The sequence below is a fragment of the Aquila chrysaetos genome, chromosome 2 (assembly GCF_900496995.4).
Source record: "Aquila chrysaetos chrysaetos chromosome 2, bAquChr1.4, whole genome shotgun sequence".
Classification (NCBI taxonomy): Eukaryota; Metazoa; Chordata; class Aves; order Accipitriformes; family Accipitridae; genus Aquila; species Aquila chrysaetos.
In genome coordinates, this window is record NC_044005.1 from 7,811,267 (window position 1) to 7,835,594 (window position 24,328).

General features: G+C 46.0%; 1 protein-coding gene across 5 annotated transcripts in view; it reads left to right on the plus strand.

The window, feature by feature from the left end:
- The window catches only part of PRKCH (protein kinase C eta), a 119,795-nt gene that overhangs the window by 54,779 nt on the left and 40,688 nt on the right, over nucleotides 1-24,328 (plus strand). For all 5 annotated transcript variants that reach the window (XM_030005058.2, XM_030005089.2, XM_030005066.2 and 2 more), the window contains exons 7-10: nucleotides 37-164; nucleotides 2,393-2,536; nucleotides 3,269-3,442; nucleotides 17,502-17,656. In XM_030005058.2, coding sequence (XP_029860918.1) covers nucleotides 37-164; nucleotides 2,393-2,536; nucleotides 3,269-3,442; nucleotides 17,502-17,656 — 601 coding nt within the window. The remainder of the gene's footprint in view (nucleotides 1-36; nucleotides 165-2,392; nucleotides 2,537-3,268; nucleotides 3,443-17,501; nucleotides 17,657-24,328) is intronic.

Below are 24,328 nucleotides of genomic sequence, written 5' to 3' on the forward strand. Positions count from 1 at the left end.
TGTTTTTACTTTCCATCCCTACCATCACCCCGTCAGTCTGTAAAATGAACGTCCACATCCGATGCCAAGCAAATGTTGCACCGAACTGTGGGGTGAACGCAGCAGAGCTTGCTAAAACCTTGGCATGCATGGGTCTGCAACCAGGAAGCATTTCCCCAAATTCGGTAAGTCTTTTTCCTACCCCCCCCCCCCCCCCCCCCCCCCATTTAAAACATTTACAACTGAGTCTTTATACGGGTGCAGGAGAAATCAGAGACTTCAGTTATGACAGATGGCGTTAGGTGGTGGACTGCATGAGCAGGTTGTTACTGTCTGTGGCTTGTGGCAAAGACTTCACCTGGGGAATGGATGTCTTATATCCAGCTTTACCCTAGTGGAGGCTTTCATCTGTAGGTGTTGCTTTGTTGTATGCTTATGTTTCACAGTGGTGTGACTCGATTCACACTTTTATCTGTTTGGCATGAGTGAGAGGAGAATAAGACTCCTAACTAATTAGTGATCAATGTAATGTAATTCATGCCATACTTTTTTTTACTTTTACCACAAGCACAAACGCTCTGTCTGCATACGTGGCTTGCGATAGAGCAAAAGAAGAGCTCAGCAAGAGGCCTAGGTTCTCTTTCCAGCTTTGTCGCTGTTCTTCTGAGTGAGTCTGGGAAAACCATTTCACTCTTCTTTACAGTTTCCCCGGGTAAAATCTGTGGTCCCTGTCAACACAATGTCACCTCTGGTCTTTGCTCTCCGAGAGAGGGTCCCAGTGAGATTGTTTCCAGGGTTGGGACATATCTGTACAATTTCTGCTTGTCAGTACTTAAGGCATCCTAAAACCCCAGCTGTTGTATATCTGAATCTATTCAGAGAGTTTAAAACACACTGTAAGAGCTTAAGTGAAAATGCCCATACATGGTAATGGAAATCAGAGCTGCCATTTGATAACAAGTCAGTTTTCGTCATGTTTCCTTTGAGAGCAGTTTTGAAAAGTGAGTTTGCCTGAGACCACAATAACCCATAATAAAATACTGGTCTATTTATTTTTATTTGACCAAAAAGAAAATATTAAAACCCAAAACAGTCTAGTTGCCAGACATGGTAAATCTTGTCATACAGTTAGCCAGCTACATTGGTCAACCACATCACGCTGTATCAGCCTAGCATGCTCATTAGGCTGTGCTGCCCCTTTTGATTTCATTTGGTTCGTAGCAGACTGTCTTATCTTCACTCTTCATGCTGTAGCAGTTCAGGGGGACAGTTACCCTGGGAGTTACAGAGAAACACAAGTCTCACACCCCCTTCTCAGTTCTGTAAAAATCAGCGCTTGTTAGCATTTGTTCTTTGCATAATCTGCACATCAAAAGAAGATGAAACCAGGAAAATAAAAATCTGTGCTTAGTGTTTAACAATCTCTTTTCATTATTTGTGAGCTAAAGGCTGTAGGTAACTGTTCAGACTGTGCTGTAAGCTTAAATCTCTTGGGAGTTTTGCTGGGTGCTGTCCTGAATGCTGCTCTTAGTTCTTTCCCCATGGCTGGGGTTGCCACTTCTGTGGCAGTGAGACAAGTCTTCCGAGCGGGAAGAATTTTGCTTTACACCAAAGTAGTCACAAGGTGGAGCTCAAGAAGTCCGTGTGACTTTGTTCGGGCTAATAAACTGAGTAAAAGTACACGTGGCTTACATGCACACTCATACCTGGAGAGCTGTGAACAGAGGGCACTGGAGGTTGACTTGATCTTCATATACTGCAAAAATAGGAGCTCTAGAAATGTGTGCTAATACCAGTACAATTCCTGAAAATGCAGACACCTCGCTGCTGGAGTGGGAATGAACAGCCTTCCATCGAAATTACAGCAGCGGAGGAAGCCAGCAGCCCAGCTGTGGAAAAGAAAAATATTTTGAAGTTTAGGTCCCACTGAACTGGGCTTTCAGTAAGAGGCTTAAAATCAGATAGAAGACTAAGAGATTCAGATGAAATCTGCTTGGGTTCTAGATCTCTCCAGGACTTTGCATATTGCAGAAATTATGCAGTCCTCCTCGCTCTGATGTTAGATAGGAGACTTGGTTTTCCACACTCATTGTCTTATTTTTCTGGGGAGTGAGGATGGAGAGAGTCAGACTTGCCTCTTGGATCTACTGGGCAGTGGGTTTACAATTAAAATGCCCAGGTCGGGAACCGGTGTTGACATCTCAGCACAGCTCTGTGCAGTGCCGAGGTCGGCCGGTCACACGTAGCAGCTGCATGGGGTGGTGGTACCAACATGCCTTCTGTTCCAGTGGCCATACAGTGCATCTGAACCAGGTCCTAAAGGCCCAGATTGATAGCTTGACTACCTGTGAGTACCTCTAAGGCAAAAGTACACTTTCTATGCGGACTGATACTTACTTATTTTCTTCCACAGAAACTGGTTTCAAGATCTACTTTGAGACATCAGGGAAAAGGCAGCCTGAAAGATGGCAACAACGTTAGTGAAAGTTCAGCGAGCAAACTTGGGATCAAAGACTTAACCTTCCTTCGTGTATTGGGAAAGGGCAGTTTTGGAAAGGTGAGAGTTATTCATGGATCTTCTGGGGAAACCCACATTCCTTATTTAAGAAACTCCAAGATAGATGAAGTTATTTCATAATGTGGCACACAGGCTGTCCAGTGGAGTATGCTTTGTGCAACAAAGTTGGTTACGGAGAGCAGGGAGAAAAGGGAGAAGAAAGCAAGCTGACAGCAAAGTGAATATCACAAAAAAGAAAAAAGTTAGCAACTAAAGGAACAGCTGCATGCCAGGGCCCATACCTGAAATTGCAAGTGGGTGCATTAGCACTCGTTTGGGCAGCATTTCTTGGAGCATGTAAGACTTTCCCTTTAAAGGAAACAAGGCAGTGGTTTCAAATGCAGTGAGGTGGGGGTTTCATTTCTCTGCCTTGCCACGAAGCCAATATGAAACAGTGAATTTGAATTTGATAACTGAGGAGGAAAGTGGGATGGATGGCACTGCTGAGGGGGTTTGCCCTGGCACAGTGGATGAACTCTGACCAGCTAGCCCCGTGCCAGACATGGGAGCAATGTGTGTGGGTATTTCTATCTGGAGAAGCCTGCTACAGACAGTAGCATATGTGTCATCGATTGTACACCGATGCCCATACCAACAGGCTGACTCGCTCGCATCCACAAGCCTGGTCATGAGATAACTGACCTTTCTAGCGTGAGAAGGTGTGAGAGGCTCTGTGTTGCTCATAGAGACTGAGGGCTCAGCCCTTGCGATTCACCCTCCCCTTTGGTTTAGGTGATGCTTGCCAAGATGAAAGAGAGTGGGCAGCTCTATGCAGTGAAGGTGTTGAAGAAGGACGTCATTCTCCAAGATGACGATGTTGAATGCACCATGACTGAGAAACGCATCCTTTCCTTAGCGAGGAACCACCCATTCCTCACCAAGCTCTACTGTTGCTTCCAGACTCCTGTAAGTATAGCCTGGGCAGTGAACAGCCTTCCTCCTGATACTGGCTGGCACATTCAGGACAGAGGCTCTCCCCTGTGTATTTGCTCCCCGGCCTGTTATAAATGTCCACCTTAGACCCAGGAGAAACCTCTCTGCTCAAGGGTGAATAGAGCACTTTGCTATACTCCACCTCTAACACCTGCTGGGCATTTGGCAAACAAAATCCTGGCTTGTTCTAGGCTCCCTAACAAAATGGTAATAACAGGGAAGCCTTTCTTTGTGTCTTCCCTAGAAACATGTCTGTGCCATTGAATGTTTCCAAATGCATATGCGCAAATGTCTACAGCCCTGCAGTGTCCTCCGGTTGCTGTGGGATCTCAGGCTCTGCTGTCTTGCTACCTGAATTTTAACAGGACTGTATTTGCATTGAATTATCTGCAAACTCAATGAATTGTACTTGGAAGCAGGGGTAGCCTCCTGTATCTACCAGCCTTTGTATACTGCTCAGAAGTGAATGAAAGATCCTTCTGGGATTACTGGAAAGGAGCTTACAGGCATGGGTGGACACTGAATCAGATCCATATACAGTTGGTATTTCTTCTTGTGTAGATAAGACAAATGACAGCATTGCTGTCACTTGTGGTATGTATACCTCAGCAGAGGACTGCGTATGTGCTGCCTGTCCAGCTTAGAGCCTCCCCTGGTGTATGCGTGTGGGTAGGAGCTTATTGCTGATGTGGGTGGTGGAAGGAGGAGTGGCTGTGATGGAGGCAGTGCCACAGTTGTGTCCCAGCAAGGTAAGTTTGGGAGTCCCTGAGCTAAGCTGTTATTAAGACGAAAGCATTTTCTGCAGTGTAGCTCTTCCAAACTGCCTGGGCTTCTTTGCAGTTGCTTTTTGTCCATTGCTAAATGGTAATAGAGCTTGTTTTCCTCTTAGAAGAGGCAGGAGAAACTTGCCCTTTTAATTGTGGCTTCACTCCTCCTACATAAACCCAAAATACTAAGAAAAAAAAAAAAAAGGCAGACAAATGCATCCTGCCACCCACCCGTTTCTCTTCTCACTGGGGTGATGCAACAGCCAGCTACGGAGTTTGAGTTGTGCTCGTTTAGGGTGGAGCCCTTGGGTAGGCTCAAGCAATAGAAATGAGGTGGTTTGTTGTTTTTTGTTTTTTTGTTTTGTTTTTTTTTTTATATACAGCTTATGTGGTTCACAGAGCAGCTGTGCTGTATAGCAGAAACAAAACTTAAAGCTCACTGTTGTCACTAGTAACCAAGGAAACTCCTCTTTTATTTGTCTTCATAATATGAAGACACAGGGCCCAAATTTTAATGGCTTTCCTGAAGTTCTCATGTAAAATATCAGAAATGTCCAGTATTGATGTATGCTGTTTGAGGTCAGATGCAGGGTAGCAGTGTTTTTTGCCACTCGTTGCTATGCTCTTTGCTGTGGCTTTGCCTACTGAATTGCAATGTACACGTGAAAATGCCACATGTGCTCCTGGGCTGTGTAGAGTACTTCCGATGAACTTAGGGAGAATTTAAGGTCACTGTGCTAGCACCATCCGTCATGTTCAAGAAATGAATGCAATCTGCTATGGGTGCAGACAAGGTCTTCTGGGCTGATGAAGTAATTGCAGTCTTTTGCAAAGGGGGAAAAAAGGGAAGAACTCAGCCTGTTTAGACTAGCAAATTGAAAGCAAAAAGAGGATCTGATTGATGTCTGCAGATGTCGAACACTGAGGAGGGAAACAAAGCTGTCAAGATGCTGGCTAAGATTAAATGAGTCTAGACTGGCCATGGATACAGTTAGACTGGAAATGAAAAAGAGGTTGCTAAACAGTAGAGCAGCCTGGAACAGGAATTTCTGGACCAGCTTGTTGTCAGAGGAGCGGAGGGAAGAACCCCTCAGCCCTTGCAGCCCTGAACACAGCGCTGGTCAGTCTCTAACAGGGTGCCAAGGGAGTGATGCTTGTCATAGCAGGACCCTGCTATTTCCAGTCTTTCCCAGGTTTCTCCTTTACTTGAATCCCACTTTGCTTCATTGTCTTGATTGTCAGTAACAGAAAACCACTTCCTGCCAATAATAAACAAAACCAAGAAGGGAAGCGTTTACAAAAGAAAAAGTAGATTTCAGACTGATGTGGTTCATTGTGTCTTTTGCCCGTGTTCTGCACTCGGTGACGCCCACTTCAATCCAGAATAACCAGATTTAAATTGCTTATAAAAGCATAATTAAATCCCTTTGCTATAGTAGAGAAGTGATTGCAACAGCAGGGTATTCACTGGACAGAGTTCTTGCAGGAGGTCTTAACCAGGCTGATACAGTACTTAGGGTTTCTGCTCATTCTTTACATGGCATTGGGTTATCTCCTCCATTAACATGAACTTGGCAGAAAAGAATATATATATATATATATATATGTATATAAAAATAAAAGAGTAACCACTTATTCAAAATGTCAGCCTGCAGCCATATTTAAAAATGTTACTTATGTTTGGAGTTGGGGACAGGGTTACACAAAACAATACCTAGTTTCACTTGCCATTACATGGAAACCACATCATAGTATCACACTTACAGCCCAAACTCTGAAAATGTGGTACTAACAGTTTGTGTTATAAAAAACAAAGCATCACGCCAGTCTGCTGTGGAGATCCTGGATAAATAATGACCTGCTGGGCCTGCCTTTAGGAATTTTTCAATAACTAGCCATTTTGAGGCTTCTTACCATTTGTCAAAGCAAAGTCAGAGTCTGATCCCGTAAGATGCATCAAGACAGGCAGGGACTAACTGGCAGGGTGGTAGTCCAGCTGGAAGGTACCTGGGGCTTATGGTTGGTGCCAAGTTCAGTATGAGCCAGCAGTGCAGTCTCATTGCACATAAGTTAAATTATGTACTGGGCTGCTTCAGGAGCTGAGAGGGGAAGTCATTATCCCCTCTGCTTGGCACTGGTGAGGTTGCACCTAGAATAGGAGTGTCCAGTTATGGCCCCCCCTTCCCAGTTCAAGAGGAAATTGTGGAAACTGGAAAGGACGGACCTCGGAAGCACCTGAAATGCTGTAGCAGTTTGAGGACAGAGAGCTCAAAGGGTTTGAGGGTTTGGACCTAGAGCCATTTGAATTCTGACTCTTGTATAATACTCCACCCGAACCAGCAAACTCTTCCCCTGTCTTAAGCAGCCTAGGGCTAACTTAAACAGCCTGGGGCATGTCTGTGCTGCACAGTGCGATGTCGTGTAGTACCAGTAATCTAGCGTTAGCTGAGCTGGCACAAGTACCAGAAACAGCAGTGCATTACCTGAGTTCATCTATATCGCTGCTACTTTTGCTCGCTCTTTTAGAGCTAGCTGAGGTTTTTCTGTGCTTCCATTAGCTGTTGATGGTTTTCAGAAAGTTTTTCTGTTCTCTTGTGCTGCCCCTCTGCTCAGTGTGGTCCTAATATAGTCTCAGCTGCAGCATAAGTGATACCCGCTAGCAAGGGCTGCTTTATTCGACCAGGGTGGGCTGGGGCTGCCTGACCTCCAAACAGCCTCCTTGCTCCATTGCAGAGAAATAGTGCAGCCACTAGGTGGTAGGAGCTGCAAGGGTTGTCTCTGCCTGGTATAGGTGACAGTTTTGAGAGCCTAAAGAGGACATATTAGCTCCACAGCAGGCTGGCAGAGGCTGGACGTGGCCCTCAGCGTGCCCGGCGCTGGGCTGGGCAGTTTTGGACTTGCACCTCCAGATTCCTTTCTTGTGAAAGGCAAGGAAGGAGTCCTGCTGCTCCCTTCATGGGGTTGGGGGGGAGCAGTTTAAATCCTGCTCCAGCTGCATCTGTGTGAGGTCTTCCTTGCTCACCACATCTCTGGTTTTTTTAATATTTTTTTTTTTTTTTTTTTTTAATTGAAAGCCTCACCTTGGGATCTTTCCACCTTGCCTAAGCTATTTACATCTGCTTTTTCTAGGGCCTTAGAATCATCCTTTAGGGTCAGAGAGGATTATGCTCCTGCTTCAGTAATTTGTGAGTTGCTGACAGGTGCTGGGGCTGACCTGTGGATAATTGTGGATCCTGCGTTAGGGGTCACAAGCACCAAAAAATGCTCGTTTCCGTTTACCTGACACTGGTGTCATCCAACAGCTCAACAATACTGTCCTAGAACAGGTGAAAGAGGCTAGATGTATAAATAGCTAAGTCAGTAATTTAATCCTGGGGAATGTGGATCCTGGAATGTTTTAATTAAAATGAGTTTGCAGTAAGTAGGTCCTGTCTTCTTTGGGTTTTAGGAACCATCCTTCCTGCACAGGTGGTTTGCTTTTAAATCCTTTTGTCTCCACTCGTATGCATGAGAATGAAAAGGGCTGGGGGAGATCAGCTTCCCATGCAAATAGTGTCAAATAGCTTCTGGGGTTTATGTTTATTGCCCTTATCCCTTTTCTCATGACTGCAGGGTGCTTCCAGGGGACTGTCACCCCAGGCGATGCTGTTTCCAGCACTGTCCCTACTAGCTTGATCGTTATATGGATTTGCTTTCCGTGTGGCTCTGCTGAGGGTTGCTGAGGCACAGAGCCTGCCCGTGTCGTTCCAAAAATAGTGAGACACGAGAACTTGGCAGAAGGATGTGATTTTCTATAACAAGCGTCCTTCTGAGATAATAGCTAGCAGGGGTGCTATTGAAGCCAGTAAGGACTGGCTCAGGGACTCCAGGGCAGCATAACCATTGAACTGGTCCCATTTTACGAGGGCAGCCTGCTGTCCGGCACGCAGCTTTCTGCTCCCTTTACAAGCTGCGGGCTGATGTCACGCTCGTGACATGGAAGGGGAAGGTTTCTCCATGTCTTTGCTGGCTCTTGGGGCACTCAAGCAGTTCTCCCAGGGTCAGTGTGGACATCATATCATGGATCACCCAGGTGTTTAGAGAGATGAGCCTGTATTTCACCTCCTAGAAGTATTAAAGCTAACCTGGAGCCTTTGATGGGGGCATAATTGTCAAGTGAGGGCCCGCCAGCCAAAGTGGTGGGACCGAGCAGTTGGCAGCTGGCTGGCTGCTCACCCACCCATTGGTCCCCAGATGCCACAAGACAGGTCTAGGTGCCCTTGCATGTCCAGGGGAGTCCCTCAGTCATGGTCCCTCCACGGGAGTCCCTCAGTCATGGTCCCTCCAGGGCATCTCCAGCGTCAGCCTGGTTGTCCACCAGCCACTCCACTGTCACCAAATGGGCAGAGCACAGGGCAGCCCCGGGGCAGAGCCTGGCACGGTGGAGGTGAGGAAGGCTGGAAAGGCTGCGGCAGCCTTCCCGGGGCTCTGGTTAGACGAACCAGCGTCCTGACACAGGCCTTGGAGGGTGCTGGTGGGCGGTAAGGAAGCGGTGAGGCCTCTTTGATGTTCTTTTTGAAAGGCGCTGAGAGGGAGCCCTTTGGGAGCAGAGAGGACAGCTTTGATCATCTCCCAGGCTCTAAACCCCCAGCCTTCCCTCTCTGGCATGTCGGGGAGGCATGATTCCATATGTGCATATACCCGACAGCCAAATGCGCTTCTTGGATGCTTTTCTGCAAGCATTGAGACTTTTTCCCCTGTTCTTGAGCGTTGAGACCGTCGCTAGCCCCAAGCCGCTGTGCTGGAAGACCAGTGCACGCTTCAGCGTTGTTGCTGCCAGTCAAAATCAAGTGAAGATGTTGATGGGGACATCCTGTTTCTGGGCCCGGCATCTTCCAAAAAGCTTGGTACGGTTTGGCATGCCTTCTGGCCGTGGACTCTGTAGCAAGCCCTGCGTTTGTCTGAAGTCAGGCTTGAAGGAGCTCGAGTTGTGCTTTACCCGGGGCCCTGGGGCAGTGAGTTTAGGTTTTTGGGGGGCTGCTGGACAGGGAGCTACAGGGGAATTTCCTCTCTCCACCTTTGCTCTCCGGTGCAGCTTCTGCAGGGGTGTATGCCGCGGTGCCCTCACGTTGGCTTTGCGACCACAGGAGGGGCAGTCGCTTTCTGCCTTTCTCTGGCTCCTGTCCTGTCTAGCGCCGAATAAAGGCAGACTGGTCAAAACTGTCTCTTTCTGTGGTTTTACAGTGTTCACATGAACCGAAACCCCATGACGTCTTTGCTGGCACGCTGGCCCAAGTTGCCGGTAAACCAGATGTGTGAGGCTTCTAAAGCCTGGTCTGAAAGGCTCGGCTTTCTCTGACGTGCGCAGTAACACCTTGCAGTGGTCTCTTCATTGCAGGAACATACGGGGTCAGGGTTTTGGGTTGGTTTTTTTTTTGTAGGCAGAGTGGTTTTGCTTGCAGAAGATGAAACAAGATCAGACTGGCATTTCTGATTTTATCTGTGAACTTTGCTGGGTGTCCACACTTAGGCTGCAGACTGAGGTGATATGAGCTGAAGTGAAAACATGAACTGAAGGGTTAGCTGCCATCATCGTGTTGTAGCTCCTGAGTGTAACTTTCCCACCCTTGGCTGTTGAGGGACTTTGGATACTTGCATTTTTTACGAAGCTGAGAAAATGCCTGTCTCCATCTGCAGTGGCTTATGGGAGAGATTGTAACTTAGACAAATTATCAAGCTTAGTGCAAGGGTAGCTGAAGGAGATGCTCTTGCTTATGGTTAGCCACAGTACACAAAACTAATATTTTTCTTTGGACTTAAAATCAAGGAAGTTGTGGCATAAAAAGGGGTCGAAGTGGAACCAAGTCACAAGCAGCCTGAGCGAGCAGGTGCCAGTCAGTATTGAGGAGGAAGGGGAAAAAAAAAAAGGCAATCAAAGCTCAGAGAAGAGGTAACTAACTGAGGTGCGACCCAGCGGTGCTTTAGGTTTCAGTCTCTTTGAATCTGTATTGCTTTCCAGGTAATGCTTAGGGTGAGGGGATGGATCCACAAAGCCCTCATTACAAGCTGTTTCCAAGTGGCCTCTGGGTGTTTTGACACTCTTAATTTTCCTGAAGACCTTTGGCCGAGCTTGTAGAGGTCTCTAGCCTTCTCCAGTACAGTCTGAGGCCAGCAAATACTGCAGAGCTCAGTATTTTTAAAAACAGGCCAGAGCTGTCTCAAGTTGGTCACTCCAGTGTGGAAACAGCAATTCCAGTAGCTCTTTTTCTGAACTGAGGGCTGTAAAAAGAGCATGATCTTTACAGAGCTACTCTCTTCTGAGACACCATGATACCAGCAGCCAGCTGAGGGGTGCAGATGTCCTATAAATCTTTGATTAACGGGTGATGTCTATAGCTTGGTACATTCTAGTTCCTTACTCCTCAATTTATTCCCCTCTAAGTTCAGCCAGCCCTTTGTTTTTTTGATCTTTCGGGTGGGAAGGAGTGTTTATGTAGTTTTCTCTGCCATTTTAAAAGGTCTGGAGGGGAGGATTTAATTTTAATTCTTCTTTCAACTTGTTTTGTATTTTTTGGATATTTTGTTTTAATGGTGGCCAAACTGGCTTTTTTTTTTTTTTTTTTAAATTGGGATTACACAGACATTTTTTGCACGTGATTTAAATGGTTGACCTAGTACCTGAGATCTGAGATTTTTTTTTTTTCTTTTTTCCTCGTTGGGGTTTTTGTTTTGTTTCTAATGGAACAGATACAAGTGAAAAAGTGATAAAAATAATCCTTTTGCATGTATGTTGAGTAAAAGTTTCTGGTCAAAGATGAGGTAATCATGTAATCCTGCTGTGAATTAGAGCGTTTTAAGGGGAGGGGATGAGGAGGAAGGATGCGCATATGGTTCACTTGCATATCCCAAAGGATGCATTGTTTCAGAGAAATGATTGAATTTGTGTGTTATAAAAGCTGTCCACGCCGTGAGCTTGAAATTTCAGCCACACGGTTAAGAAAACAGGGGCAGAAGTTTGTAGGGTGTAGTTAGATGCGTCATTTTCTTTTTTTTTTCTTTTTTTTCTTTTTTTTTTTTTTTTTTCCGGGGCAGGTGGGAACCCACAACTCCCATCAGCTCGCCCTGGCTTGCGGTTGTCGTTGTTCAGCTCTTCTGGAATGAGCTCAGCCTTAATACGGTGCTGCGCACACATGCGCACGGGAGGCAGCCTTTACCCCGAGGGACCCCGCAGAGTTTATTTATGCAAATGGCAAGAACCAATTTGCTATTCTCTAGGCGATGTTTATGTGCCTCTCTGCCGCCGCGTAGGAAAGGCTGTGTCGTGCCCACTATCAGCAGCGTCAGATAGCAGAGCGCGGTTGTAAGTGATAACTGGTGATAACTGCCCTGTTCCTGTAGTTGTGACGATGCCTTTTTGGTGTCTTTTTGTTAAAGGAGCTAAAAATGAGCCTGGTACGGGGAAGTGACCTGTGCTTCTCAGAAGCGTGCTCAGCAGCTGCCCAGCTTAGAGGAGACACCGCATGCACCTTATCCCCTTCCTGAGTTTGCTTAATTTTCATGGCAGCTCCTTCTAGCTATAAAAACACCCAAAACAAAACCCCAAACCTGCAGAAGAAAGAAACCTTCCCTTTCTCAGCCTTTCAGATGCCGCACACAGTGATCTCCCCTGTCTCGATAGCCCCAGGGCTGCGTGTGCCGTGCTCCCTTGCTGTGGCTTGATTTCTCCTAGGGAGAAGTGGTTCCTGAGGCTGGCATGTACTTCTGCAGTCACTGAAGCAGAGAGGTAAAACGGCTAGCAGAGCACCAAAAATCAGCTAGCAGATGGCTGTAAAACCCGCCGCCTTTTTGCCGCCGCCTTGTTTGTCTGGGAGTCTTGGGCCACGGCGGCGAGCGGAGCGGCGGGAGGTGCCACGGCAGTCATCGCTGCGGCCGTGTTTCAGAAGCGTCAGTAACGCGTGCGTGTAATTCTAGCTGAGCAAGCATGGTGCGGAGATGTTTCTTCTCCTCTGCTTGATGTAGTTACTCTGATTTGAAATCAGAGCAGCAAATCTTCACCTAGCATAAGTTCGTGTCTTGCTCCGTCGCCTGTGGCTTTGACACTGTCCAGAAATTTGGGGCTGAGCTCATTAGATCTGCTTCAGCTCTTGTGCACGTGTGTGTGTGTGCAAAGGTTGTTTCAGGGATTCCCTCTCGGTGAGCCTGTTCTCACGACGCCTGCGATCCTCTCTGGTTTTGAAACACTGCCATGTATAACTCCCCTGATCAGCCTGTCCTCCTGTAAACCTCTTAGCTGGGAGCAGCAGACAGCTTGCAAGGATGCGGCGCTGCCTTGGCCGAAGGGCTGGGTATGGAGGGGAGGCATTTTGGCCCAGAGTAGCGTCTGAGCATGGTTTATGGTTGTGTTACTCCTATGAAGATAAATACTGAGAAACAAACCTGTTTATTATTCCTCCTCTGGGTCCTGCGCTTTGGCGTGACTTGACCCAGATACGGATGGCTACTCGCGCTGCTGGGGGAGTTGGACATGTGGCTTTCCGAAGCCTGGTACTGAGACGGCACGGTTTATTTGCGTGCTCCCAGCAAGACCTGAGGCAGATTGCTTTGTGTGGGGGTTGTGGACCACGAAGGAAGAACAGGAACATCGGGAGCACTGAGGGAGCCTGCCAGCTCTTGTAATAATCTTGTAATAATTTGCTTGCAAGCTTCCTAAGCCCTGCTACTCTTTTTGGAAACAATAAACTTTTGCTGGGAAGCAATGACACAGCTGTCTCTGTATGGAGATAATTTTGAAAGCCTGCCTTCTGTTCTGCAAAGCATAAACTGCCAAAACACTGTTTTCTTGGGGAAACCCTTTGGCTTCAGTGAACTCAGATTAAGCCCAAAGCTGATTGTCTAAGGAGTTGTGTGCATGAGTTATTTCCAAAAAGATGAAATGCAAACTTAGCGCAATTCCTGAGCCAGGCTGATTTGATTTTTTTTTTTTTTTTTTTTCCCCCTCCAAATTGGACCATTGCTCGAAACAACATTTAACCAGGTCTCCATATCCTCCAGATTCTTCCTTATATGGCAGCTGTCAGCTAAAGAGGAGGCTTGGGTGAAATTACTGCTGGGATGTGTCCTTGCTGGGGTGGCTCAGCCCCTTGTCCTGCAGAGGAATCAGCATGGGCAGAAGCAGTGTCTAGAAGAGCTCTGCTGTGACAGGGACGTCCAGAGTTTGTCCAAGGCTATTCCTGGTGGCTCTGGAGGCTGGAGAGGCTCCGTTGCTCTTGTAGGGTGGCAGATCGGGGAGGCAGCTTTGCTATTATCTTCTTCCATGTCTGCACGTGGGAAAGGCTTGTCTTTCCCCATCTCCTCCCTCCATGCTGCCTGAACTGGGACAATGGGGTTGCCCTGTCCTATTTACTTAGCATGAAAGCCTGCGATCGGAGATAAGGCTCTCACCCTAGCTGTCTTCAGAGGTCTTTGGTCTTGTGTGGGTAGTACATGGACGTCAGCTATGACTCTTAACTAGAAGGGGGTGGAAGTTAGCCATCACACTGGCCTTTTTTGGGCATGGGGAGGGAAAGGATGCTCTTATAATAAAATCTGGATATATTCCCCCCCGCCCCGTGATAATGAAGGGGAAAGGTATGAGGGCTCAAAACAGCTTGCTTATAGAGCTGGTGAGGACAAAGGGCTAAAGTGATGTTTGAGCTGGATTTCAGTGGGTGCTTGTGTTTGCAACAGGCAGTAAGCAGTGTGTGGATTGTAACCGGTATTGTGGCTTTTGCAATCAGGGACTCTCTTCAAGCCCCACCAACACCCCGCTAAGACAACAAACAAATAAAGCAGGTATATGTAATTGCTATCAAACACTGTCCTTAGGACATAGTATGTTCTTCCAACAGCCCCTGCCCTGCTAATAGGTGAACAAATAGGGATGGCAAACTGAAATGTAAACAAATAATAAAAAAAAAAAAAGCCAAACCCAAACCAAACAGCTGTCTTGCACTAAAATTGGCAGAGCTAATCTCTAGATGTAGGCCAGCCTAGAAGTGAGCCCACCTGATCCCACAGACCTCATTTGTTTCCTCCAAGTGTTTCTTTAATTTACAGTAACAATTGCTTGCAGCTTTATTCATCTCAATCCCAGTCCAGAAGTGGTGCAATGCGACTTCCTCATGTGGCTGCCACTGCTGCGAAGGCTTTCGCATCACCCTTTCCTGTTGACTCAAATGCTCTTTCTTACTTTTGCTGACGTCAGAGATAGCAGATCAGGGAAGACTTCTGAACAATGCAAAATAGAAAAACAGAAATGCGAGGATTTCAGCATTAAGCCCTATCAAACACTCCAGCTTTCAACTCCTCCTAATTCCTGGTGCTAGTCCTCAGGAAAGGAGGGACATAACGCTTAGGGTCAAATTTGCAAGTATCTGAACTATCTGTTGGTTTAAGATTTCTTTTTCCTGTTCCCTTTTTAAACTATCTGTTCACTCTTACTCTGCCTGCTGCAAATTGCCTTTTTTCATAAAATACCACTGTTTATTTCACTTCTCAATGATTCCTGGAAGAGTAGTGGGTCTTTGCAGTTTGGCAAGCTAATGGCCTTGCTTAGGAGTAAAAATGGAAGACCTTGCTTGGCTTTTAGATCCTGGTCCCCAAGGGGTGGTCATTAGTGCTGATCTTTCTAATAATTCTTGCAGGTATGTAGCAGGCCAATGCACAAATGCTGTATTATAAATAAATTGTAATACTCATCCTGCTCTTTTCTTCAGCAACCGCATGGGATTTCTAAGTGTTAGGAAACTGGACAGACAATTAGCTACACCTCTTTTTTAAAAAAATTTAAAATGGGTAGTCCAAAGTTCTGTTAGGCCTAAATGGGAGAGCTTCAGTAATTAGATAATCCATATTTATGCTTGACCTGTGAAATCATACCATGGGTGGAGGTGAGGCATTAGCTGTCACACTTGTGAGCACCATGTAACACATGCAATGATACTTGCTCGGGTTTGTAGTTAGTCTGAAGCAAGAGCTGTGTGTAAAAAAAAGCTGTTAATTCCACCTCAGCAGTGATGTGAATTTTAAAACCAGCTGTTTCTGTGCTCACCTGAACATTTGAGAAAGAAGTAGTATCTTCTTTTAAGCATCATAGGACAGACGAGTACATCCAGAAGTCTGAGATGGGCTGTGGAGTTTTGCCAGCACTGGAGAAACAGGACGTGTATGTTTTAAGATAGGGAGAGTTAACTTTGTTTCCCTGAAGCTCACCTTTAAGGAAAGAGTAGAAAATGTATGCGTGTTCACCTAACTGTATGCATGTTTATACAAGCATATCTATTACATAAATACATACACACACCTCCTTCATCAGGTTGCTGGTAAATTAAATCACTTCCTGTTGGAGATCTGGCAAGGGGGATTTCTTTTAAGTATGAGCTTGAAGAGATGCCTGGACAAGCTGGGCTAGATAAGCACGTGGCATGTGGGCAGATCAGCAAGGAAGGAGGCGGGAAAGAATAACAAGGAGATGTAAAAGCTGGCCTGACTGGCAAGGCAGAGGTGATATCTGCGCTGCAGCTGGAGGAGGGGTTGCTGAACAGGTAGGCACAGCATAGCCAGACCCAGTTTAACCAACTGCAGCGAAGACGTGGCATTAGAGATCTGATGTGGACTGAAGAGCCAATGTTGCTGGTGGGTTTGCAGAGTTTGTGCTGCTCTGGCTTAGGCTGCTGCCGTAGACAAGCCAGCTTGGGTGTCTTTCAGCTGCCCTGTAATAAAGGCAAAGTGAAACAATGAAGTATTGTTGTTTATATGGACTGGAGATAGCACTTAACACGTGGCCTTGGTGCTACACGCAGTAGTATTGTGAGATTGCTGGGAACACATCTATCTTAGCTTCTGGAAGGAGCCGTTGAGCAGAGCCCGCGATGATGACAAGAAGAAACCTCATCTGTGCTCATCTGTCACGAGCCGTTTGCTTTCGTGCTTGTGTCCAGAGAGGAATGAAAGGATTCCTGGTTGCTTTTCTTCTGCTGTGTGCATCTCAAGAAGTTAATACCAGTAGTCATTTCAAGCTGGCTGGCTGCCAGAAAGTGGAGCGTAACAATGCTTATCCTCTTAAACTTAGAGAGTGTTTAAAAGTAGCTTGTAGATGATTAACATCAGGCCTGGGAAGGGGCTTGTGGGAAAAGAAGTGCAAATAGTACCTTTAAAAGGCTGACTGGTCGCCACTGAATTGTATGCCTCTTTTCCAGTCTGCTTGTTCCTGGTATTCAGAGTAAAACTGAAACAATCGATACTGAATGTCCTGAAACAACTACTAGGGGCAATTTTTGAACCAGACTGCAACAATTCTAGGGTTTAGTTTTGTGACAAATTACTGTGTGTCCTTCCTCTCACAATTAAGCGAGCACCCCTTTTGCACGCATTAAACCCATACCCAGACGGTTGAGCATGCAGCTTAAGCAAGTGCCTCCCTAGGTGTAGACTTTTGCAAAAACCAGAACAAAGCCAAAAAAGAAACCTCAGAGACCAGCAGCTGTGGTTAATGAGCTGAACTTTATTGAACAGGTTGCTTCTCTGCCCAGCAGAAACTTTGGTTTATACTTCATCCTTACCAGTTCCTTCACCACCCAGAGGTCTCTGCAGGTTAATCAGAGGAAAGCTGAAATCTGAAGCCCCAAAAGGCAGCTGATGTGCAAGTGTATGGCAGAAAATCCTATTCTGGAAAACAACGCACATTCTCCAGAACTAGTGTTGGGATACCCTCGAGACAACATCGTCATTGCTGTTCTTGAGCCCTTGTGCTGTCGTGGTGAAGCTGCAGTCTGTGAGCAGTCTCGTTATGCACATCATATTATGGAGTGTTTTCCCCCGAGAGCTGCGGTGTTTAGTATGGAGCAAGTGACATTTTACAGATCTCTCTTGTGTTCGCTCAGGGGTATCATCCTCTGCAGATTCAGGCTAAGGACAGTTTGGGAAACCCTCCAGGAGGCGGTTAATGTTGAGCACACACCTACTGATATGCCTAATCCACATGTGAACGGGAATTAATTTCATTACTGGGGGCAAATTTTTTGTGGGGAGTGCAGGACAAGGGGGTACTAACAGATCTTCCTAGTATTGACTTAATCTTTCCTTGAAAAAGTCAGCGTTTTTTTTTTTTTTTTTTTTTTCCACCCCAATGTCTCATGGGTGCTTAATCTGTTTTTGTTTGGGAGATAACAGTTTTACTTAGAATTTTCTAAGCCTGACAGAGGATATGATTAACATTGTTCATATCTGTTGTGTTTGCGTGTGTGAAGGATCGTCTGTTCTTTGTGATGGAGTTCGTAAATGGCGGGGACTTGATGTTCCATATTCAGAAGTCGCGTCGCTTCGATGAAGATCGGGCCCGGTTCTATGCTGCAGAAATTATTTCAGCCCTTATGTTTCTCCATGAAAGAGGCATCATTTATCGGTGAGCTCTGTATTCATTCATTCATTCATTCTCTTTGTCTGAACCCCACGGCTGAGATGATAGCTCGAGTTTTCTGCTTGAATAAATAACTGTCACTTGCTGCCCACCAGGAACAAGTTGTTGGCTGGGACAACAATACCTCCACTTTCCCCCTGCACATTGTCCGCGGTGTGCCAGCTTCCAGGAAGGAGTGGAATTTCTGGCTGCAGCATTGACTACGGGGAGGGTCTTCCTATGACATGCGTGCAAGCATGTAGAAAAACAGGTTTTCCTTCTGAGGCACAGGGACTAGATTTTGCATTGGTGTCAATTCACGTAGCTGGTTTATATTAGCCCCAGAACTGCCCCTTGTCTGCACCTCGGGTGCCTGTGTGGCTGCTGAGTGTTAGCTGCTGACCGACAGAAGCTTCTGCGGGGCTGCTCTGGGCCAGACCTGCTGCTGGAGAGTACATGTCAAACTGATGACAAAGGGAAAGGCATTAAGTGAAACCTTCCTAGATTTTCTGGGAGGTAAATGCAAGGAGCTGTTGCTTTTGCTGCTGTGTACCCTGTTATTTAAAGGCCAGTATGTACTGGTTACACCCGTGCCTCTTTGTTTCCCTGTATTGGCTATGGGCCTGTGTTATCTATTTGACGCTCAGCCACTGAAAGTCTTTTAATTCCTGCCATGATCCTACAGCAGGAGTTTTTCCTTCCTGTCCATGTCTGGCATCTTTGTGTTTGCGGCAGGATCGGAGCATCATTGCCTCCCTGCATCAGCCTCTGCTCCCAGGTCTGGAGGCTGTTCTCAGGAAGCTATTTCCCATATGCAACTCTCTCTTTATTTGTCATTATTCTGTACTCAGGGGGGCAGTTTGCTTATATTTTTTTCTTTCTGTACTGCCAAAGTGCTCCCCTATCGGCTCAAGCATCAAGGCATAGACCAGCCAGCATGGATCAGCTAGCCAGTCTGCTTTGCAGAGGCCTTCCTGGCCAAGATGACCATTTGACCAGCATCCTCACATATATGCCAGGGGCAGAGCGAGACCTCTTCTCGAGTGGAACGGGACAGCTAGAGCAGGGAGATGTCGGCACTGACAGTCTGGTTATACAGAAAGGTCTCTTTCTGACATGCTTTGCAGAACACCTCTGACATCTCTGGCCCAGAGCACTGCAAAGGACGAACAGTCAGTTGTTTTCTTTGGAATACTGTTACCTGGGTTCCAGCAGCAAAGCATGCGTATTTGGGTATGGTCTGCTGTAGCCCTGCTCAGTCCCAGTTGTGGCATGCCAGCACTGCAAAGAATAACATCAACTCTCTCTTTTTGCTGCTTGGTTACATTTGTACAGCTGGGACCCACAGCTGGGTCCAGGATGGGACCGGTTCCAATCCCAGTCAGGCTCTATTAGTACCATTTCAGACTGTGGGTTGGGCCAAATGCCTTTTGGTTTGGGGGTTTGCGTAGTTTAACCCAGGCGATGCAGTCCTGTGCTTAGTAGTGTGTCCTCCCGTATCAGATAAACCCAGGTCTGAACACACTAAAACGAGAATAGCTGAGGGCTGAAGTGGCCAAAGGGCAGGGGGCTGTGCAGGGGACACTTGCTTATCTGATGGTGAGATGACAGGATAAATCAAGTAAAAGCAACTTCTCTTTCTCTTCCTAGCTTGAGCTCCAGTAAGAAACAGATGGTCAGGTGAGGACAGAGAATATTAAATTATTTTTAAGTATGAAATCATATGATATATGTGGCACAGTGAAATAGAGAAGGAGTGTCATTTTTAGGATTCTGCAAGTCCTGAGAGCATGAAAATTAGTAGTGATATATACCATATGTATTGAGCTTCTAAAGCACAGTGATTGTCTGCACAGAATAGCAAATCTACTTACTCTACAGCTGGATTTCGGTCTAATTCTTCCCTTGTGAATAATGCCAGCCGCTGAAGAGAGACCCCGCCAGATAATTACGCAAATGACATTATCCTTAAAATAGTGACATCCAGTAGTTATTGTCAATCATTCAGCAGCAAAACTGTGTCTGTGCATAATGTAATGCCACTGTGCTCGCAGTTTGTCCTGTCCTCCCCAGCCTGCTGCCTGTCACAGGGCAGGAGTAATCGATCTCTCTGGGTTTTGGCACTCTTCAAGTGCTGCTGTAATTCATGATAGAAACTGGAGGAGTAATTGAAAAGCTCCTTGAACAACTGCATGGGCTTTGATCTTGTTGAGAAACTGGTTGAGCTGCGGAGTCAGGTAGCTTTGGCTGCACGAGGCAGATTTGCAGGGGGATGACTTGTTTTTTTAAAATTAGTCGGGGTGACTCCGTTCTGGAAGATGTAAGAGGAGAGAGCTGCTGGCTGTGGCTGTACTGAGCCGAGGTTGCTTCTGTCAGGTCACGAACACCGGGCTCCAGGAGGTAGTCTGCAGGATGGAAGCAGATACTCAGAAGGGAATCACTGCAGTTGTGTAAGAGAATTTGGAGAGTTTATGATCAGAATGTGAGTGCTTGCTTAGGAAGCTGGGAGCAGGGGGGAGAGACACCAGGAAAAACTTGACCAGAAAGTGTTTTGCCACAGGCTGTTCAATGTGCCTCTTCTTTCTGGATTCCCAGGGTCAATGGAGTAAGAGAGTTGCTGGCCTAGAATACCCTGGGTCATTTGTTTGTCTTCTGGGCTAAACTTAAACATAATAATACTGTATTTTTCCTTGCCCCCTTCAAGATTAAGCAGTTCAGGAGAGAGTCTGCATTTACCAACACAATGAGCGTTCTCCCGGTAAGTCAAGTTGCTTTTGCCACAAGTGCTGCCAAAAGCTGGGTCTTCTCTTCTTTGAAATGCCAGAGAGGCTTGAGAGCCAGCACTGAAAGTTCATCAAGAAGTAGCTGAAATATGTCACTTTGGCCTGGGGTGACAATGCTGGTAACAGCTAAAATCAGGTGTTTGTTGATTCCTTTTCTGGCCACGCATACGCAATTTGAAATAGCCATAGTGCAGTATTTCTGCAATTGTTGCTGTGAGTCCGTGAGAATGGAGTTCCTGAGGCAGATGGTGTATTTTGGTTATATGTGACTTTTTAACATTAAAACCAGGCTTACTGCTGGATCGGTGCTTTTATAGGATGGTTTTTATGATGCAACTGAAATTTTCAGTGAGTTTGCTCCTCACATAAAGGAAACTGCTTTTTGTTACTAAGTGCCAGCCAGAATAGAAGCCCCATAAACGTACCTGTGTGTATTTGGGTTTTTTAAAAAGAGAGCTTTTAGTTTCACAGTTTTGTTTTGGGCTTGGGGTTTTTTTCTTTGGTGGTTTTTTTTTTTTCATTTGCATCACTGCAAAGGAGCCGATGGCTTTCTGGCCTTATCAGGGAAACATCTTTGTCTTGCCCTAAGCTGAAGCTTAGCTGTCAACTCAGCAGTGTCTATTTATAGTTGCTTCCTGAAAAAAAATGTCAACAAGTACAGTGTGGTTCTGTATCCCATCATACAGGGGATAGGACTAGAATGCATCCAGCCATGAAAGCAAGCTTTTCAACATGTCAAATCATAGTATATAGTGCACCCTTAACCACAGAGGAGTAGGATGAGGACATATTTGGGATCAGCTTATGCTGGATGTTGCCAGGAAAAGGTTAGGTGATAATCAAGGCTATTGTAGATAAAATCTTTGCTCACAGGCCAGTATTCTTGCACTGCTGCCTTCTTTAAGCTTACTTCTAAAGGAAAATAGTATGTCGGGTCCTGTTGCAGTTAGGTAGGTTGGTTTGTGATTTTTATCTAAAGATGGTATGTGCTATTTTTCTTGAGGCAGCTCTTCCCGACTTTCACTTTCCAGTTCAGCAGTTCCCAGGGTAGGGCAAGCATATTTTGGCTTCTGTGCATGCCGGAAACAAAACAAAACAGCATGCACATCTGAACAGTATTAGATTGCACAGTGGCTGGCTCGATGCAAGTAAGCTAGTCCACTCATAGTCTTCTAAAAAGCAAAGAGATAGTAAATGATTATAAGGATTTCTTTTAAAAGCAGGACTTTTCCTTCCATGTAGCATTACTGTCTGTCCTGCTGCCCTCAAATTCAAACCTTCGCATAGGTTGATGTACAGCTTTGCTAGTGGATGAGTGCACTTGCCAAGGTCATCTACACGGTGTCCCTCAATAGAGGCATCATACCTGCATACCAAGGGCAAATGCAAATGTTTTCTTAAACTTGGTTGTTGTGGTTTGTTGTTTTGGGGTTTTTTTGGAGCAGGGGTCTTAGGGGTTTGCCCTGCAGACTTTTTTGATTTCAGAAAGATAATGGCCTTTTTACAGGCAACATAGAGCAATCAGCCCAACCTAGTGGCATGGTCTTGGTTTTTATGACAAACCTTCTTTATCTCCCTCTGCAAATGTGTCTTACTGGTAGGATTCATGGGCTGAGACAGTCCCTTTTCAGAACATGTCTCCGCTACCTGCAGAGATGATGCAGCATGCAGTACGTGGTGACGTACCCGAACTATATCTGGAAGCAGAGGCAGCGTCACCTTTGCACCCTGCACTTTAACGCTGGTTTTGCCAGCCCTAGGTATGGAGTTGGATAGTAGAGACACCTATGTGCCCCAGCTCACCGCTTGGCACAGCACGGTGGCAGATACATCGTTTAGGGTATAGGTAGTGTAGCATGTAGGTAATGTAGCTGACCAAGAGCCAGAGGAGCTAAAAGGGTGGGCTAGAGATCTTGGGAGAAGGACTGGTTGCTGGCTGGCTGAAGAACCTTGGTTTTATCCTGAGGACTTGTGCTAGTTAGACACAAAGGCTGTGGAATAAGCTGTATTGCTATTCCTAATGCAGCTGGCCCCTCTAGAGATGCTCAGGGTCTGCTTGTGCTCCATCACACCTCTGAATGTGGGATGGTGAGTCCCCATGCTCTGATGTGGCACCAGCCACCATTAAGTAGGTCCCGTGACTTGATTGTGTTTAATAGGATGTGTGGTCCCTTTGGAAGGCAAAAGATAATTATACAATTATCCAAATGAGAAAATGGTCTTGCCTTGGGGCTGAACACTAGCTCTTGGGGAAAATAAGATAGGCTCATTAACAGGAAGTGTTTACTTTTCTGTGTGTTACCTGGAAGCATCACCTTCATGTGTGTGGTACTCCTTATGACAGGGAAAAGCTCCGTCTCCTCTGGGATCTGGAAAGATTGCTGGATGCTGGCTAGGTCTCTGAAGTCATCACCTTTCCTTAGTGTAGGAGACCCGTCAGGTCTGCAGCTGTGTGTCTCATGACTGTTGGCTTTTATAGGGAATGACTTATTTGCAACAGGTTAATTCCCTGCCAATTCAAACAGTAAGCCTGTGACATTAGAAGGAAGGTTTACATAAGCCTTTTACGGAGACCAGTTTTGCTGGAAAGACTCTTACTAACTGAAACAACACTAAAGTTTCTTTCAGCAAAATCAATTAAAAATTACATGCTGAAAACAGAAGCTGAATGCCTTTCCTAATTACATACAGCCACTGTTAACAGAGCAACTCTTATTAGTGTGCTGTTTGCTTTTTCCATGGGTCAAGACATTGTAGACATGGAATCCCTCATATTTTCTCTCTGTTGCTTTTTTTTTTTGGGGGGGGGGGGGCGGGTTGGCAACTGGTAATTTAGTTTATTCTCATCTCATGTCCTTTTTCACATCTGGAGCCAGATCTTGTTTCCCTGTGAAGTCAAGGGGCTTCCCCCAGGGAGGTAAATTAGCAGTTGAACTGGATCTGTGACTGATAGCAGCAGTTCCCTGCAAGGCAAACTGGCTTGGGGACTACCCAGGGATTACCATTGGTTTACTTAGGTGCTATGCACAGCTTTGTATTCTTAGCAAATAAATGATAAATCTTTTGTTTAATGAGGTGTTTTTAAGCTTTTCTGAAAGTTTTTGCTTGAACGTGCTACAGTAGATGCCTCTGTAGGTAGTCTTTGCTGTATCTGATGCCTCCTCCTTCCCCACCCTGATTCGGCTACATGTTGTTTGCATCCGAGAGGAAAGGGTGGGAAACGGTTCAGCCAGTGCCAAAACGGGTGGGAGTCTCCACTCTGTGGAGCACCAGAACCTCAGCTGTGGGATCTGGTCCCTACTGCTTCGCGACCTCGATTCAGGAGAGCTCCTAGACTTGGTGCTTTCCTGGATTGGAGCCCTGAAGGCGAGAGTAGGTATATGTAAGTAGAAAAAAATGAAGGATGTGCTATGCTATGAGAACAGCATAGGAAAGAACGAAATATAAGCTGATTTTACGGTGAACGAGTGAAGCAAATCAGCTAAAAGCTGCAAATTGGCACAGAATAGCATACTAACAGCCCTGTCCCTACAACAACTGCTTAGTGTAGAAGAGAAATTTTCATGCTGCAGTCTCTGGAAATGCTTCATTCAGCTTTAGAAAATATAAAGGAATGTCTCTTAGGGTCAGGAGCGTAGTAATGTCTGTGGCTATCTTATCTGACAGTCAACAGCTCGTGTAGACTGATTTGTGCTTCTAGACAGTGCATCTTCCACATTGTTTTCCACTCAGATGTGGTTGTTGCATGCTTGTAAGCTGGGCTCTTTTACAGCCTCTGGCATGCAGTGTTTAAAGTGTTGTTTCTCTGCACTTGATCAAATGGAAAGTGCAGAGAAAAAAACCCCAGCCTCTCACGTTTCCATGTCATGTTTAATCAGTCACTGTGCAGGACAGT